This window comes from Electrophorus electricus, chromosome 19 (assembly GCF_013358815.1).
Source record: "Electrophorus electricus isolate fEleEle1 chromosome 19, fEleEle1.pri, whole genome shotgun sequence".
NCBI lineage: Eukaryota > Metazoa > Chordata > Actinopteri > Gymnotiformes > Gymnotidae > Electrophorus > Electrophorus electricus.
The window spans coordinates 16,144,486-16,162,319 of record NC_049553.1 but is presented as its reverse complement, the minus strand read 5'-3'; the positions used below and the strand labels follow the sequence as shown (position 1 = coordinate 16,162,319).

The 17,834-nt window shown below is 45.1% G+C and overlaps 1 protein-coding gene and 1 long non-coding RNA gene across 5 annotated transcripts; both read left to right on the top strand.

Moving 5' to 3' along the window:
• The first annotated feature begins 1,895 nt into the window (after positions 1-1,895).
• On the top strand, positions 1,896-8,731 carry LOC113588881. Of its 2 annotated transcripts, none has more exons than XR_004775274.1 (3): positions 1,896-1,983; positions 5,940-6,195; positions 6,334-8,731. It is a non-coding gene; the product is annotated as an uncharacterized LOC113588881 (long non-coding RNA). The 2 variants fall into 2 exon arrangements; XR_004775275.1 differs by lacking the exon at positions 1,896-1,983 and adding an exon at positions 4,307-4,604.
• Positions 8,732-13,869: 5,138 nt separating this feature from the next.
• si:ch73-174h16.4 (leucine-rich repeat-containing protein 14) lies at positions 13,870-17,823 on the top strand. Of its 3 annotated transcripts, none has more exons than XM_027028247.2 (4): positions 13,870-13,932; positions 14,844-15,135; positions 15,645-16,472; positions 16,575-17,823. In XM_027028247.2, the coding sequence occupies exons 2-4, from the start codon at positions 14,858-14,860 to the stop codon at positions 17,155-17,157; spliced, it is 1,689 nt and encodes a 562-aa protein (XP_026884048.2). In that variant the 5' UTR covers positions 13,870-13,932; positions 14,844-14,857; the 3' UTR covers positions 17,158-17,823. The 3 variants fall into 3 exon arrangements, with proteins under 3 accessions (XP_026884048.2, XP_035375749.1, XP_035375748.1); XM_035519856.1 differs by having other exon boundaries at positions 13,880-14,093; positions 14,134-15,135; XM_035519855.1 differs by having other exon boundaries at positions 13,880-15,135.
• The last annotated feature ends 11 nt before the right edge of the window (positions 17,824-17,834 follow it).

Genomic DNA, 17,834 nt, shown 5'->3' with positions numbered 1-17,834 from the left:
GCAGTTGGCACGTATCCAGAAGATAAGGAGTTGTTGATGATGACAGAAGCAGCTCTCTTGCGATTGTCCAGAATAGAGTGGAAGGAATTGGATCCAGCGAACATGTTGTTGGATTGCTGGAAGTCAGGAGTTGAAGAATTTCATCTGAGGAGAGAGGAGAAAAAGAAGTCAGAGAGTTGGATGTTGGGGAATGCACATTGGTTGGAAGAGTGGGAACAGAGGAAAAGGACTGGTGGATTGCTGCAACCTTCTCCTCAAAGAAGGTGATAAAATCCTCCAGAGTAAGAGATGAGGAAGGAGGGGGAGAGGGAAGATTAAGGAGAGAAGAAAAAATTGTGAAGAGCTTGCGTGGCTCAGATGATTATTCAAATTTCTCTCTGTTGTAGGATGACTTTGCAGATGTTACTTCCAGTGAGAACTTGGAAAGAAGAGACTTGTATGATCTGAGGTCTGAATCTACGTGAGATTTCCTCCACCACCTCTCTGCAGTCCTTGGTTCTCTCCTGTGGCAGCAAAGTGCTTCTGTTAGCCAGGGGGCAGGTTGGGAGGACTTAGCGGGTCTAGAGAAGAGAGAGCACAGAAGATTCATTGATGAGGAGAGTGTAGAAATGAAAGAATTTGTAACTGTATCCAAAGAGAGAAGACAGAGAGTCAGGGTGAGGAAGGGTGTACAAAATAATAGAAGTAGGGGAAGAGGGAGTTATGGAGTGCAGACTGCAACAGAAGGAGGAACATGTTGGAGAGGACTGGATGGAAAGAGAAAGAAGGGAGAGAGAAGGATAGAAAGTGATGGTTCAAGAGGTGGAGGGGGGTGACTGCGATGTCCGATGTTGTGGTGGTGTGGGTGAAGATCAGGTCCAGAACATTGCCCGCTTTGTGAGTCGGAGGAGAGTGGCTGAGGGTGAGGTCAAATGCTGTCAACAGTGGAAGGATGCAGGAGGAATGCAGCTTGTCTGATGGAAGGTTGAAGTCAAAAAGGAGAATGAGTGGATTTCCTTCAATGGGGAATTGACTCAGGAGGATGTCGAGCTCATCAATGAAGTGATCTAGGGAACCTGGAGGGTGGTAGGTGACGATAAGAAGGTTGGTGTAAATGTAAATAGAATGTCAACATTATCTAGATTACAGATTTATTAGAGTGGTCCAAAAGGCTTATGGACACTGTCATTGTAACACAGCTGTGTCTGGCACTGGATGGGTAAGTGCTATATGTGCCCGCAGATCTGTTGCTGAGCACCACGGTGATCAGCATGATGACCTGGCGATGTTCCGGGCACCCTTATCTGAGTGACCACGCCCTTAGCTGGCCGGCCATACCCTGATGTAGCCCTGTGGGGAACGGAATGTGTCTGTATGTGTAAGTATATGTATATATTTCTTTCCTTTCTTCTCCTTGTTTGATGGAGAAACTGAAATTGTTTACAGTTTTTCATTTGTATACTTGATTTAGGAGTGTTATTGATTGGTCTGTTTGTTTGTCATTGAACATTAGGATGAGCCAATCGGGATTGGGGGAGGAATGAAAAAAAGAGTGGGAAAGAAACAAAGGAAAGGAGAGGAGATGAAAAAGGAGAGCAGGTAGACAAAGTTTGCAGCTATAACATGGAAAATGTAGATGTCGGAAACATAGAGTGGATTCAGATGGTCAGAGAGGGAGAGAGTCTTGTTCACCCACTGCTGAAGACACTGGAGAACTGAAAAAAACTCCAGCGTGGAGTATCACGTTCAACGATTGTCACAGGCTGAGGGCTAAGCAACGCTCAGAGAGGTCACTGCACAGGCTTGGTCGCTAGGGGGTGTTGTCTGGAGTAAGTGGCATAATCGCTTCTTGGCCTTTTCACTAATATCCAGAGGAAGAGTTGCGATCGACCTTCTGGGTGCGGCACTTGCTTGCTTTGCGGCTACAGTCAGTGCACATATAAGAAGGTTTTATGCTTTTGGAGATTGGGAGAATTTTGGAGCACAGAACGGTTCTTCAGGAAGGTAGGTTTTGCTGGTTATTTATTTTTGGTTTCCTTTTTTTTCTTTGCTTATTACAAAAGTCTTTTTTTAGGGAAGGATTTGTTAAGCTGTAGGTGCCTCTACCATGTCGGCGGAACAGGCCAGCATGAGGAGTTAGGGTTAGGTGTTACTTGAGCACCACAGTGTTCGTTTTTATTTTAAAGAGGGGAGAGATGGCAGGTTTTTGAGTATGTCTAGGTTAGACTTTTCGAGGAAGTTAATTCAGGGTATCTTAGGATTTAAGCCAGACCGTTTGAACTGTCTATTTGCTTTGCCACAAAATAAGGGCTTTGATGTAAGTTTTAAAATGGCAATGTGTTTAACCGAGTTTTGAAAAAGTAAAGGAACACTTTGAAATGTTTCTGGTGGAAAAATTGAGTGATAATACCAGGAAGACAGTGGTGGTAAGGATGTTTAATGAGACAGTTAGTGGTGAGGATATTTGGATAGGGAGATTTTGTACAGTTAAAGGCCCACCCATTAAGGTTTTAGATGAAGACGAGATTTGGAATTGTGCGTGGCGGGTGCCAGTGCAACAATGGTTGGACCCAAACGGGTACCAAGGTTTATTATCAGGGTATGCCTAAGGTTTGTAGGAGATGTGGGGAGTTGGGGCACCTGGTGGAAGCTTGTACAAAGATAATTTGTGGCAAGTGTAGAGAAATTGGGCACACTTTTGAGCAGTGTCCCAATGGCAGATGGTGTAATCTGTGGGGAAATGAGGCACCTTTACAGAGATTGCCCGATATCTTTTGCCAACAGAGTTAAAGCTGCAAAGATGGTGGGCCAACTGGAGGAGAAAATGGCCACTGGCCTGGATAAGATAGAGGGAGAAGGGAGAGAAAGAGACAGGGAAGGGGTGGGGAAAGGGGTGGAGCCTAGGGTTTTGCTGGGAAATCTGAGAAATCATCCAGGGGCAGGGATTGGTCTGGAAAGGGAGGATGGGGAAATCTTGTCAGGTGAGTCTACACCGGTGCCGGAGGCCATGCCTTCTATACCAGGTTTAGAGGAAATGCAGAATGAAGTGGAAGATGGAAACGGCGGGGAGGAGGAAGAGGAGGCCATCATTATCAATGGTAACGGTACCGGAATTGAGTATGGGCTCCGGGGGGAGTGAGATTACAGGCTCAGCCCCAAATGCTCAAGTAACAAAGAGGCCAGCAGGATCACCATTGTTGGATTTGGTGGGGAAAAAGCAGCAGGTGAATAGGGGAGGGGCCAGTTCCTCATCGGAGGAACTGGACCACATTTGGCAAAATGACTCCCAAAATGAAGTCTCTTTCTTACAGATAGAGCTGAGATCATCCACACCGAAGGCCCAGCAAGAGTCTAGCTCTGCGGGACCGGAAGTGGGGGGTATCGCCTGTCCTCATGGCTCCAAATTAATGGAAATAAAAGAGGAGGAGGTATCACAGGAAATTGTGTAATGGAGGTTGGGTGTGTTTTTAGAGGTTTTAATGGGTTTTAAAGGGTTTTAAATTGGAATGCCTTTGTGTAGTGTCCAATTGTGTTTGTCAAAAAACAAACAAACAAAAAATTTGTTTATGGCTCTTAGAGTAGCTACCATCAGTGTAAGGAGTGTGAAAACTCCGGTGAGAGCGGAGACCATATTGTCCTGTTTAAACGATATACAAGCAGATGTGTTTTTATTACAAGAATGTGCACTGCTGTTTGAGAAGTTATATGGGGACTGGGAGTGGCACTGGGCTGCTGGCCCCGCTCTGTGGAGTGCGTCGAACTACAACAGAGCACACGGAGTCGCTGTTTTAATTAAAAACCCCAATATTTTGGTGAAAGATAGTACTGTGGTGAGGGATGGGCGAGCTTATTAGTACAGTTGACCTTTTTAGGGAAGATTTTACAGTTTTAAATGTTTATGGGTATACGGATAAGAATAACAGGCACAAGCTTTTAGAAGATTTGCAGCCCCATATGTTAGGAAGAGCCCCCCCAGTGGTAGGGGTTGGGGGGGGGGGATTTTAATTGTGTTTTAGCCGAAGGGGATAGGAAGAAGGCAGGGGAGGATTCTAAGGTAGATATAACGTCAGTGCGATTGCAGGGATTAGTTAAGGATTTTAATCTAGTGGACTGTTTTAAGAAGGTGTATCCAGGAGAGGAGCGCTTCACATGGGTCAGTGGTGATAAAACCAGGGCTTCTCGACTCGATTACGTTTTTACTAGAGTGTCCGCCAACTGATGCTAGATTGATTGTTATTTTCTTCAGATCACTCTGTTATTGTTTACCCTGTCATTCCCTACTGACGTGACAGCAGGAGAGGGCTGTAGAAGCTGACCTGCTCCCTGGTGAGAGATGAGGAAGTGCTAAAAGGGCCTGCAGGCAGCAGTTTGGCCTCTGGTAGACCCTCCGGGATTTATGATTCACAGTGGTGGGCGATGGCGAAAGGAAGGACAAAGACCTTTTTTAAGAGAGCAGGAAAAGAAAAGAAAGATAAACAGAAAAGACGTATGAGGGCTGCAAAAGCGGCTACGGAGGCATTTTAATTTGGAGAATCAAGGAATGGATTTTAATGAAGAAATTAAAGAAGTCAAAAAGGAAATGGCTGATCAGATGGAGTCAATTAACAGAGGGGTGATTTTAAGAAGTAAGGAACAAGAGATGGAGGAATGAGAGAAGTGTACGCGTTATTTCTTTAGGAAAATAATGTCAAGAGGGGGTTGGATTACAGAGTTAAAAGAACAACAGGATAAGAAAGAAGGATGAGGAAAATTTAAAAGTAGTGGAAGAATTTTATAAAGAATTGTATGATGGGAAAGATGTGCAGGATCAGGTTATGGAGAAGGTTTTAGAGTTTTTAGAACAGAAGGTGAGTAATCCGGAGAATTTACAGTGTTAGAAATGTTTTGAATGTCTGAAAGGTTTTAAACTAGGTAAGTCACCGGGAGAGGATGGACTCCCCATGGAATTTTATAAATCTTTTTGGGACATTTTAGTAAATGATCTGTTAATAGTTTTTATGGAATTTCAATGACTCAACCGACTTCCTGACAGTTTTAGAACGGGGCTAATGACCTTACCACAAAAAAAAGGGGAGAAGACAGATTTACGGAACTGACAGCCAATTACATTGTTAAATTTCGATTGCAAACCTTTTAGTAAACTTTTAGCACGACGTATGTCAACAGTTCTAGAGGATGTCATCCACCTGGACCAAGCTTGCGCAGTACCAGGGAGGAGGATCATGGACAACCTGATATTAATACGGTACTCCATCTGGTTTGCAAGAGACAGAAATATTCGGTTATTAGTCTTAAATTTAGATTTCGAAAAAGCTTTTGATTGGGTCTCGCACCAGTATCTGTTTCAGGTACTGAAAAAGATGGGTTTTCCAGGGAGGTTTCTAGAATGGGTGGGTCTGCTTATACGGACATAAACAGCAGAATTATAGTAAATGGGCATCTAACCAAGGCGATCCGTATTCGTTCTGGAGTACAACAGGGATGTCTGTTATCCCCCCTCCTGTTTGTGGCATGTCGGCACAGATATTGAGAAGGGATCGATGGATTAAAGGAATGGACTTGCCAGTAGGACTGACGTCGACTTGTTCTTTGTATATGGACGACCTGACGGTTTTATGTACGGACGTTTCATCAGCTCAGAGAGCTTTAGATTTAATGGAATGGTATGGGAGGGCATCAGGCGCAAAACTCAATAGGAGGAAGTCCGAGGCCCAGATTTTTGGGCCATGGGGAGAGAAATGTGTAAATTTGGATGTAGACTATAAGGAAACAAATGTAAAAATTTTAGGGGTCAAATTTGACAGAGAGGGTGGAGGACTGGGCAACTGGACAGAGATAATAGGGAAAGTGAGGAAGCGGTTGGGGTTTTGGGGATTAAGACAAATGACTTTGGAAGGCAACATTTTAATAATAAAAGCAATTATTTTACCCTTGCTTTTATTGATTTGTTCTGTTTTTAGTCCCCCAAGACATTTTCAGAACTGGACAGAGCAGTGTTTTACTTTCTGTGGGGGTCCAAGTGGGAGAGGCTGAAGAGAGACGTGGTGAAGAAGAGGCCGGAGAATGGAGGGAAAACCCTTCCGGACCCATACCTGTTTTTGGGGAGCAAGTTTGTGGCGTAGCATCTGAGATATGCCAGAACCCCCCCCACACACACAAATAAGGCTGGTGCAGTTCTGGATGGGGTCCTACCTGAGGACGTTGGGAATATTAAAGGTGGACTTACGGACACCAGTGTCATTTACGTTGCCAAAAGAATATGATTTTACTAGAAAGTTTTTAAAGAAATATAATTTGGAAAAAGAAGGAGAGAGAGTTTTAACCAATGCAAAACTGCTTGTTGTTTGTGTACAGGACCAGGAGGAAGTGAGCCCTATACTTAGGCTCACAAAAGGGGAGGCCCAGCAAGTATGGAAGAGCGCGGTTCACCCGGCCCTCAAAAACAGAGACAAGGAATCGGCTTGGATGGCGGTGCATGATATTCTCCCGGTTATGGCTGTGATGCACTCCCGGGGCATAGCGGCGACAGCAACGTGTCCACGTGTGGGGTGTGGTGAACCAGACACAGTGAGACACGTGTTCTGGGAGTGCAGGGTGGCAAGGGACCTGTGGGCCATGATCGGCCCCCTACAATGCCCGAGCCTGCAGCAGGGGAGGGTTCTCCCACGAGTTTACCGGTTAGCGGTAAACGGGGTGGGCCAGGGTGTGGAAAAGTTACCGGCAAAAGAATTTGAGGCACTCTGGCTCACCCTTATTAGTGTGAAAGCCGCCTTATGGACCTCCCGTGATCTGTTGGTGGGGAAGCATGTGACAGTACCACTGCATGCCACATTAAGACTGCTAACATTCACGCTGCAGGGGGCACCGGACATAGCCATTCGGAGGAGGGGGCCGGAGCCACATGCAGGGGGTCCCTGCCACCACAGACCTTGGCCCCCGTAGATGTACCCTGAGGGAAGAGGTAGCCTGAGAGGGACAGCGAGCAAGGGGAGGATATCCACTGGCCCCAGGAAACTACAATAGGAGGCTGGGGAGCCGCATAGGAGAAGTTATGGCCTCCCCCCCTTTTTATCCTCCTTGGTCCTGAAAGGAAGATGGTTTTGAATGGAAATAGAGACAATGTGTTTTAGAATAATGGGAATTTTTTATAGGGAATTTAGTAGGGTTTTTTTTATTAGTTTATCGCTGTGTTAATTTTATGGTTGTGTGTTATTGTCTTTATTGTTTTATCGTTTTTATTGTTTTATCTTTATTGATTATCTATGTTGGGCTTAATTAAGTTTCACTGCTCTTAAAAAGTACCATGGTTTTTAAGACAGGGGAACACGGTTTTAGTTTTTCGGCTCTACCACTAGGTAAATGGCTTATGTTCAAAAAGAAGGATGAGATTTAATTCCTTTGTTTTAATACTTTTTCATGAGGAAAAGAGAGAATGCATGAAAAACAGCCTAAATGAAGGCAATACAAAAATGTATATATGGAATTTGTGACAATTAAACATTAAAAAAAAAAAAAATAGCTGGCTAGGGACGCAAATATCTGGACCGAGGTCGAAGATTCCAGAGACAGTCACCTTTCCTTCGTACACACTGAAGCACCCTGCGGGCCCTGACTGGATTCCCCATTCCTTTATGTAACTGTGCACATCTTAGTTATAAGCAGCGTGTTTGTCCTCAGCACCCAGCCAAGCACAATGCTCAGCCCAACGTGTCTGAGGTTCACCACGGCTCATGTTTCCTAGACCCACCCAGTCCTTCTTTTTCATGGCTACAGCTTTTCATTCTTTTTACAACCGCACTACAGCATTTCTCTCTTCAACCTGATATGCGTCTTAATTTATTTTCTAATATAGACCCTGATATTAACTTCTCAGACAAGTTTATTAATAATGCAATTAGAAACTATAAATATCACACATAAATCATTTACAAATCTGTGTGAAAAAAACCACAATTCTTTTTCTCTGTTTCGCTAAACGCACGTAGTCTTACAAAGCAGTCTGACTCTTTGCTGCAGTATATTGTCTACGCAATTTGGCTTCTCTGAAACTTGGTGGAATTATCATAAATCTATGTGGAAGAGTGTCTCTGTTTATTAAGAACATTATTTTCTTGAGCGCCGTGATCTAGCAACACTGCTGTCAGTGAGTCAGAGGAGGTGATTACTGAGCTGAAGAATTTTTTGTGTAATACAAATTATATACTTGGTTTTATTTATGGGCCTTCAGTTAAACAGCTATACATTTGTTATGTCCACCTGTGTGTGTCTGTCTTCCCTGTGTTCCAGGTTTTTCTTCTCACTCTCCATTGTCCCCCATCCAGATCCATGCCAGGTTTTCTAGTGAGCTGAGGACCATATAAAAGGAAGAGGAGAGATTGTGGTTGCTGGTGTTGCTTAGATTTGTGTGTATGACTTTGGGTTCTCCCCTTAACTCAGAGCTTAAGCTTTGTCCCTTATTGGTTTCGTTGCTGGTTAATAAATGTCTCTTGTATCTTGTATATATTGTCCTGTATATAGTAGCTACACACTGGTGGTAGGGAGTGGCTGCCATTTAGTTTGGGTGTGGATTTATCTGTGTTTATATCACTATAGTCATTGTAGTCATTGTATGTTTCTTTTTGTTAGCTTAGTCAGTTGTCTTTGTGTTTCTAGTGTGGTTTTGTGTATGTTTGCCTGGGCCACTCCTGAAGCAATTGGACTAGTTTCTTGTATATTTCTGTACCTGAACACCAAAACTTGCAAATACACTTGACTTTTGCCATCAACCTGTTTGTCTGGTTTGCATTCCGTTATTCATTATTATCACTGTTCCACTCAAACCCTGTGTTACTGCCTCCCAGCCTAGACAGGGTCGTAACATAACTGGGGGCTCGTCCTTTTGGTGTCAGGAATCCAGACTTGATTCTGTGGTTGGTTCATGCATAGAGCGTCAGGTCATCCAGTTTCCTGGTGGTCACTGATGCTGGCTTTGAAACTGAAGGAAGTGGAGCTGGAAGTCAAGAGGCAGGAGCATGAGACGGAGCTACTAATGGTGTGTGGGCCTTACAGCTCAAAGTGGAAAAGGCAGATAAGGAAGCAGCGATCCAGAGGCAGAGCCTGGGTCCAGAGGGTCCTATTCCTTGGCACCAGTTCTCCTCCTCTATGCAGGAGGACTCGGCTAAAAGCAGTACTTTGGTGCTAAACCCATGCCTGCCCAGATCGCCCACTACTCCAGTATCCGGTACACTGGTGGCACATGGATTTGACATCAGCTGGCTAATAAGTTTGGTACCACTATTTTGGGATGAAGAGGTAGATGCTCACTTCCTGTCCCAGACAACAAACAGAGTCTCAGATGTTTTCTAGGTACGGCGGCTTTTTACTGATGTTTTTTTAGAAATGATTGTTTTACGTTTCTGAGTCATTCTGGTTATTGGACTTGTTTGCTTGTATTTGGGATTTGCCCTTGCCTGTGCCCTGTTGGATCTGTTTGTTCTTTGTCTGTTACCTGGATTATACTTGTTTATGTTTCAGCAATGTCTTTACATTGCCCTTCATCATTATTAAAGTCAGATTACCTGCAATCGACTCATTTTGACAACCCTGACCAATTGCAGATATCCCAGACTAATCATTTCAACTTGGATCCTCTCAAGCCCCAAGTAACTTGATAAAATAACTGAATGCTTAGAATCAGTTATTCTGCTGCACACTCAGTGATGCTGATCTACATAAGAATTAAAAAAAATTAGGGACAAAAAATTCATGCCATGGTATAATGATCACATTCGCTGTATAATGTACCTTCAATGGGGAATTGATTTCCTTCATTTCCCCATTGAAGGAAATTCACTCATTCTCCTTGGAGACTTCAACCTTCCATCAGACAATCCTTCTACTGTTGACAGCATTCGACTTCACCCTCAACCACTCTACTCCGACTCACAAAGCAGGCAATGTTTTAGACCTGATCTTCACCCATACCACCACAACATCGGACATCGCAGTCACCCCCCTCCACCTCTCAGACCATCACTTTCCATCCTTCTCTCTCTCCCTTCCTTCTCTTTCCATCCAGTCCTCTCCAACATGTTCCTCCTCCTTCTGTTACAATCTGCACGCCATAACTCCCTCTTCCCTTACTTCTATTATTTTGTCCACCCTTCCTCACCCTGATTCTCTGTCTTCTGATAGTTACAAATTCTTTCATTTCTACACTCTCCTCATCAATGAATCTTCTGTGCTCTCTCTTCTCTAGACTTGCTAAGCACTCACCACCTGCCCCTTGGCTACCAGGAACACTTCATTGCCACAGGAGAGAACTAAGGACTGCAGAGAGGTGGTGGAGGAAATCTCACCTAGATTCAGACCTCAGATCATACAAGTCTCTCCTTTCCAAGTTCTCACTGGAAGTAACATCTGCAAAGTCATCCTATTACAGAGAGAAATTCAAATCATCAGCATCTGATACATGCAAACTCTTGACTATTTTTTCTTCTCTCCTTAATCCTCCTCTCTCCCTCTCCTTCCTCATCTCTTACTCCGGAGGATTTTATCACCTTCTTTGAGGAGAAGGTTGCATCAATCTGCCAGTCCTTTTCCTCCGTTCCCACTCTTCCAACCAATGTGCATTCCCGAACATCCAACTCTCTGACTTCTTTTTTTCCTCTCTCCTCAGATGAAATTCTTCAACTCCTGACTTCCAGCAATCCAACTACATGCTCGCTGGATTCAATTCCTTCCACTCTATTCTGGACAATCGCAAGAGATCTGCTTCTTTTCATCTCTGTTATCATCAACAACTCCTTATCTTCTGGATATGTGCACACTGCATTCAAAACCGCCAGGGTGGTACCAATCCTCAAGAAAGCCACACTTGACGGCTCCAACATTGCCAACTACAGACCGGTATCACTTCTATCAGATTTAAAAACTTGATGCTTACCTACAAAGCCAAAAATGGACCAGCCCCTTCATACATGAGGTCAATGGTCAAAGCCCGTTCCATACCTTGAGTACTTCGAATTTCAAGTATGGCTCAGCTTGAAATATCTTGCTTCAGGTCTCATGGACAACAAGCATCGAGCCTATTTTCTGTCCTGGCTCCAAGATGGTGGAATGACCTCCCACTTGCTGTCCGGACAGCAGAGTCCGGACTGAAGACCCATCTATTTGCAGAATATTTAAAGGACAACTGACCCTGCTCCCATATTGACTGACTAAATTAGTACTTATTGTAGGGTATTGTTTATGTTGTTTAACAAACTCTAGCACTTATTGTTTATTGCACTTATCATTGTTTAAGATAGAGCTTATGTATTTTGTATTTCTAGGTATCAGCATTGATACATGTATTCTACAGTATTCTAGTTCATTGGTATGTTGGACTCTAACCTACTGTACTGTACTTGGATATATTCTATGAGTAAATGACAAAGCACTTTTGTAAGTTGCTCTGCATAAGAGCATCTGCTAAATGCCGTAAATGTTAATTCGCAATTTAAAACAGAACACAAAAAATAGAACGCAAATGTGCCACACTAAACTTGTAGTCTTCCAGCTCACATGAAAGGAGATTATAGAAAGGCACTTATTACTGCTTGAACTGCTTATCTCTTGACCCTAATAGAAGATAAAAATAATCCTAGATTTTTATTTAGCATTATTGTACATCTAACTAGGAATAAAACTGACACAAAAACTCAGATTACAACATCACACAGTAATAATGAGGACATGGATTTCTTTAATGAGAAAATTAAGCACATTAGAGATAACATTAATAGTATTAACATGACATCAGGCAGCTACTTAGAGATCAAAACAACCAAGCCAAAAAAGACTCAAGAATCCTTTACTCCTATCCAATAGCCCAAACTAATATCTCTGATCTCACAGACAAAATCTTCCACCTGCTTACTAGATTTGATAAAGAAATTTTACCTGAAGTAATTGAACCTTTGCTAAATTTAATAAACTCCTTGAACATTGGCTACATACCTCAACATTGGCAGTTGTAGTCAGTGGTTAAGGTTCTTAAATAGAAATCAGAAAATTGCCAGTTCAAGTCCTGCCACTTTCCACTGTTGGGCCCCTGAGCAAGACCCTTAACAACCAATTGCTTAAGTTGTGTTCAGTCAGAATTGTAAATTGCTTTGGATAAGTGTCAGCTAATGCTGTAGATGTAAATCATTCAAATTAGCAGTAATCTGCTTGCTATTAAAAAAAAATCTAACCTTGACCCATGTCAGCTGTCAAACTACAAGCTAATCTCAAATTATTTATTTCTAAAATCCTACAAAAAGATGTAGCTCAGCAGTTAAGATCATACCTGACCTAATCACAGTACCGAAACAGCATTAATTAAAGTAGTTAATGACCTGTTGTTTGGTTCTGACTAGGGTTATGTCTTTGCTTGAATTGCTTGATCTGAGTTCAGAATTTGACAACATAGATCACAACATTTCACTAGATAGACTCAAAAATGTTGTTTAGATTAGGGGAACAGGCCTTTCCTGGTTTAAATCTTATCTAGCTGGTCACTACCAGTTTGTTAACATAAATGGAGACTTCTCAGCATATAACAATGTTAACTATGGTGAGGCACAAGGTCTGTTCTAGGACCTTTGCTTTTTTCTTTGCGACCTCTAGTTGACATTATATGTAAACACTGTGCTAGTTTCTACTGCTACGCTGATGATACTCAGCTATGTGTCTCAGCCAAACCAGAGAACATATATCATCTTAGTATTACTGAAGAATGCATAAAGGACATCAGACACTGGAAGTTGAGGAACTTTATCTCATATAATCCTGACAAAACAGAGGTGCTTCTATTAGGCCCAGAAACAGCTAGGTTCTAATTACTCAATGAACCTTAGTGGTCTCACAATCACATCTTCTCTAACTATTAAAGATCTTGGAATGATTATGAATCCCAGTCTCTTGTTCAAAACTCATATAAATAATTTTTCTAGGACCCCTTTCTCCACCTCAGGAACATTGCAAAGATTAGGAACATACTCTCCTCACATGATGCAGAAAAGCTAGTCTATGCATTTATCACTTCAAGATTGGACAACTGTAATGCCTTATCTGGCTGTACCACAAAGTACTTAAACAAGCTCCAGCTAGTTCAAAACGCAGTAGCTGGAGTTCTTCCTAGAACTAGAAAGTCTACATTACTCATATTTTAGCTACATTACACTGGCTCCCAGTAAAAAGGAATAACCTTCCTGTAAATGTTCAAGACTCATATACAGTTTCAATATTTAAGGCTAGGCTGAAAACCTACCTGTACATTCAGGCATTTATTTTATTAAATAATTCCTTCTTAGGTAAAGGTGTGTATTTGGGGATTCATTGGGTATTGAGAGTTATGGTAAACTGGGATGTTGTTTGGGGTAAGTGTTCATGTATGTCAAACTCGCCTAGGCTTGTGCAGGAGCACGTAAGCGTTTATGAGCAGTGGTGATGGCATGTCCATCTCCAGAGCAGTGATGACAGAACCTGATGGATGAAGCCTGTTGTTGAGACACTGATAAGCTTCTAATCTTTCACAGAACAGCCGTTGTGCCGTCGTTCAAGATTTAGCTTGTTTCAGTCCTTGGGTAGTGAAGTGATGAACTGGACCAGGTGTGTTGGGAAAGTGGGGCCCCTGGTTACAGCCTTGGTGCATGTAGTGGTAGCAGCTGCAGGAGGGAGCCATCATTTAGCTCGCTTTACAGAGGCAGTGAAAGGTAACCTGACCACAAACATGCTTCTGAGCGTCATTAAATATAGCCTGGAACATTTTTCACACACCACACCAGTTCATCTCTCTTTTTTGAATGTCACGTTCGATCAGCTGTTTATAGCACGTCGCATATTATTGACGTCATCAGAAGACGGCGACGTTTATTTGTGAACAGCGCCACTTTACCACGTCATCACAGCGCCAGCCTAGAAGGGCTTTTGACAGGAATCTAACAAACGGTGTGAGCAGTGAGTGGGATAGCCGGATAATTCGCTGTATTGTTTAAGCGATAGCTTTTAGATGTCCTTTTTCTCACACTACTCCGTTGCAGCTCTTTTGTAACCCTAGCTGTAGCTAAATGTGCTGTGCCCTAGCATCGTTGTCCTGCTGGCTATCCTAGGTAGATTAGTAGGTTAGGTTATTAGCTCTGGCTATCCTAGGTAGATTAGTAGGTTAGGTTATTAGCTCTGGCTATCCTAGGTAGATTAGTAGGTTAGGTTATTAGCTCTGGCTATCCTAGGTAGATTAGTAGGTTAGGTTATTAGCTCTGGCTATCCTAGGTAGATTAGTAGGTTAGGTTATTAGCTCTGGCTATCCTAGGTAGATTAGTAGGTTAGGTTATTAGCTCTGGCTATCCTAGGTAGATTAGTAGGTTAGGTTATTAGCTCTGGCTATCCTAGGTAGATTAGTAGGTTAGGTTATTAGCTCTGGCTATCCTAGGTAGATTAGTAGGTTAGGTTATTAGCTCTGGCTATCCTAGGTAGATTAGTAGGTTAGGTTATTAGCTCTGGCTATCCTAGGTAGATTAGTAGGTTAGGTTATTAGCTCTGGCTATCCTAGGTAGATTAGTAGGTTAGGTTATTAGCTCTGGCTATCCTAGGTAGATTAGTAGGTTAGGTTATTAGCTCTGGCTATCCTAGGTAGATTAGTAGGTTCTTTTATTAGGTCCGCTGCACGTTACTTCTAAGCCCTGTGGTACATGCAGTTTCGCCTACCCAGCAGATAGATGGTGTTCCAGTGTGAGGGGTCAGATAACTCGCACAGCCAAGTATGACCTGCTGTGTTGACCTGAGCCCGTTTAACCTGGCATGGCGAGTATAGTCTTCACTTAGCTAACTAGCTAGCTGATTATTTGTTTTCCTGTCCACAGCAACATCTGTAAAGATGGTTCGTTCACTGGTGAGCTTATGCGCACGTGAGGTTGTCCGTGATCATGGGTCGTCGCCGGTTTGGCTGAGTTGCGTCCCGCGCGAGCTTTACCGACCGTTGCTGGAAGCAGCTTTCGATCATTGTCGACCTCTAGCCATCGGTGAGCTTGTCCAGCGCTGGCCCGAGCGGGTACTTGCGGTCGGAGGAAGACGGAAACCTGACCAGTGTCCACCAAATCGCCTCTGCATCCAGGCTCTGCTGCTGGCGGTGGTCAGGGGACTGACAGACAAGAGGTGCGTGTCTTTAGGACTGCCAGAGAGCTCCTGGGTGTATTTTTCATGCATTTTCTGACAGGTTGGTCCCAGTGACTCTGGGTGGGAAGAGGGGACCTGCTCATAGTAGGCTGCATGTTTAAGTCGCACAGTGTTGGAGACATCAGTTCCTTCCTGATTCTAGTTAATAATCCTTCTTTGTATTTACTGGTATTTTGTGGTGTTTTAAACTACAGGCTGTTTAGTGCTTTTGAATGTTGGTCGACCGTCCATACTTTGACATACCCGTCATGCTAGCCCCAGGTCTCACAGTCTGACGCTTTTGTTTAAGTCCACTGCATCGAGTACCAAAAGTAGTCTGCAGTTTGACTGTAATGTTTCACTGTGTGGATAACAAAGTACTTTAAGAACTAATTTAAAAACTAATATATGTCAGTCTTGGGATACAAGCATGAGCAATACAACACACTCATCCCTAAGTCAGCTTCCACATCTCTCTCTCGCTCGCTCTTTCTCTCTCTGCTGCTCAGGTGTTGTCTGCAGGTGTTGGATCTGTGTGACTTGCACACGGAGGATGGGCGGTTGGAAGAATCTATCGGTGGCTGGTCCCTCACAGTGGCTCTCTGCTCCATGCTGCTGCAGGCACGAGCTGCCACCTCCAGGGGGCAGCGGCGAGACTGGGAACGCGAGAGGAAGAGGTGGCGGGAGTCTGAGAGAGAGGGTGATGGCGTGGTCAAACGAGACCGGGGGACAGAGAGAGAGAAGCATGAAGCAGAGGGAGAGAAGAAGGCATGTGGAGGAGAGGCATACTGTCAGCGAGAGCCAGGGGGTTTAACCCCACAAGATGTTATGGTGAGGGGGGTGAGGAGGAGGATGGAGCTGGAGAGGAGGAGTGAAGGCCAGCAGCAGAACTGTGACCCAGACTGGCAGCAGGCGGCGGTGGTGCGGGTCAGGGCTGACCTCTTTATCAACGCCCGGTCCTGGGAGCGCGTGCGAGGCGCGCTCAGCTTGCCCGGACCCCTGCGCCTGCACTGCCGCTACCTGCGGGTGGAGGAGCTGCCGGCAGCCTCCATCGGGGCCCTGCTGGCCCTGCTGCCCCGGCAAGGCTTACTGGGACTGGACGTTCGTTACTCCAGCCTGGGCGTGGCTGGCCTGGCCCTGCTGCTGCCTCTACTTGCACCTTTCCCCCTCCTTCACACACTCAGGCTGCACTACTGCAACCTGGACCTGCAGCGTTCCCAGCCTGGCCAGCAGGAGGTGCTGCAGGACATGTCTCAGGGGCTGGCCTTGCTGACCAGGCTGTGCAGGTTGAGTCTGACTGCACTGCGGCTCCCGGGACACCTGCGCCTGCTGCTCAGGTACAGCCGCACGGTGCGCACACACACAGGTTACAGGAACCCCCTGGTACATACATGAGTCATAATAATAGATTTTCTTTCTCTCTCTCTCTCTCACTGCAGTTCCCTCTCGCAGCCTCTAGAGGTGCTAGAGCTGCCGTACCTCAGCCTGACGCCAGCTGACCTGGCCTACCTCTCCAGCAGCCAGCACGCGTCGTCCCTCAGAGAGCTGGACCTGAGTGAGAACAGGCTGGACGAGTCGTCTCTCCCGTCCCTGCAGAGGCTGTTGGCCCAGGGCGAAGGCCGCCTGACCCAGCTCTCCCTGTGCGGCTGCAGCCTGTCTGACGGCCTGCTGGGGGCGCTGCTCCCCTCCCTGTCCCGCTGTCGGGTGCTGAAGAGCCTGAGGCTGGCGCTGAACCCGCTGTCCCGGGCGGGCGTGGTGAGGCTGGCGTGTGCAGCAGCGGGTATCCCCACCCTCCAGCTGCTGCTGTACCCCACCCCCCTGGAGGAGTACGAGCCGGGCCTGTCACCGACACCCTCCAGCGCCCAGCTCCTGGACTGGCCCCTGGTGGAGGGCTCTGAGGTCAGGGAGCTAACACTGATGCAGCTCCAGGAGGTGCTGAGACTGAAAGATCGCTCAGATGACCTATTGTTGACCTCTGACCTGCTGAAATATAGCACTGACTTGGCAGTGGAAGACTACTAAGTGTGTGTGCGTGTGTGTGTGTGTGTGTGTGTGAGATTGGTTGTGAGGAAACTTTGAGTAGCATGAGCTGTGCTCTTCATCCCCGTCTCTTCACTAGCAGTTCTGTTGGACCTCTGCACTGGTGCTGATCTGGAGGTTCATGAGCATGTCAGAACCAAAGTGGCAGGTGACGCGCCTGACGATCACATCAACACTGAACCACTGCCAGCGTGTGGACATTCACCGTCACCAAGGCAACCAAACCAAGCAGCATGAAGTATAGCTGCTTACTTCAGCCTCTGCATCCATGCAGTGGGACTCGTCTGGGTTGGGCTAGTTTGAGTCTTTAGCCCTTTTGAACACTGTCACACAGAAGTGTCATATAGTAACTTTAATTTAATAGTGATGTAAGTACAGCTGATGGTTGGCTGCTGTGATAAAGCTCATCTGTCACATCATACCTGTTACTGAGAGATGTTTACATCAGCCTAATCTCAGGAGCTGTGAGTGTGTGTGTCAGATGTTGAGTCAAAGAGGTGGAAGCAGGAGTGTGTTTTGCTAGGCCCACCATGTTGGCAGTAACCTGTGTCAGGAGTCTCGACGAGTCCTTCAGCACCACGCTCTCTCTGTCCTGTGGCTTTATACAGCAGTGGGGATGACTATTAAATAAAACACACATGACTTCAAGCTGCAGAATT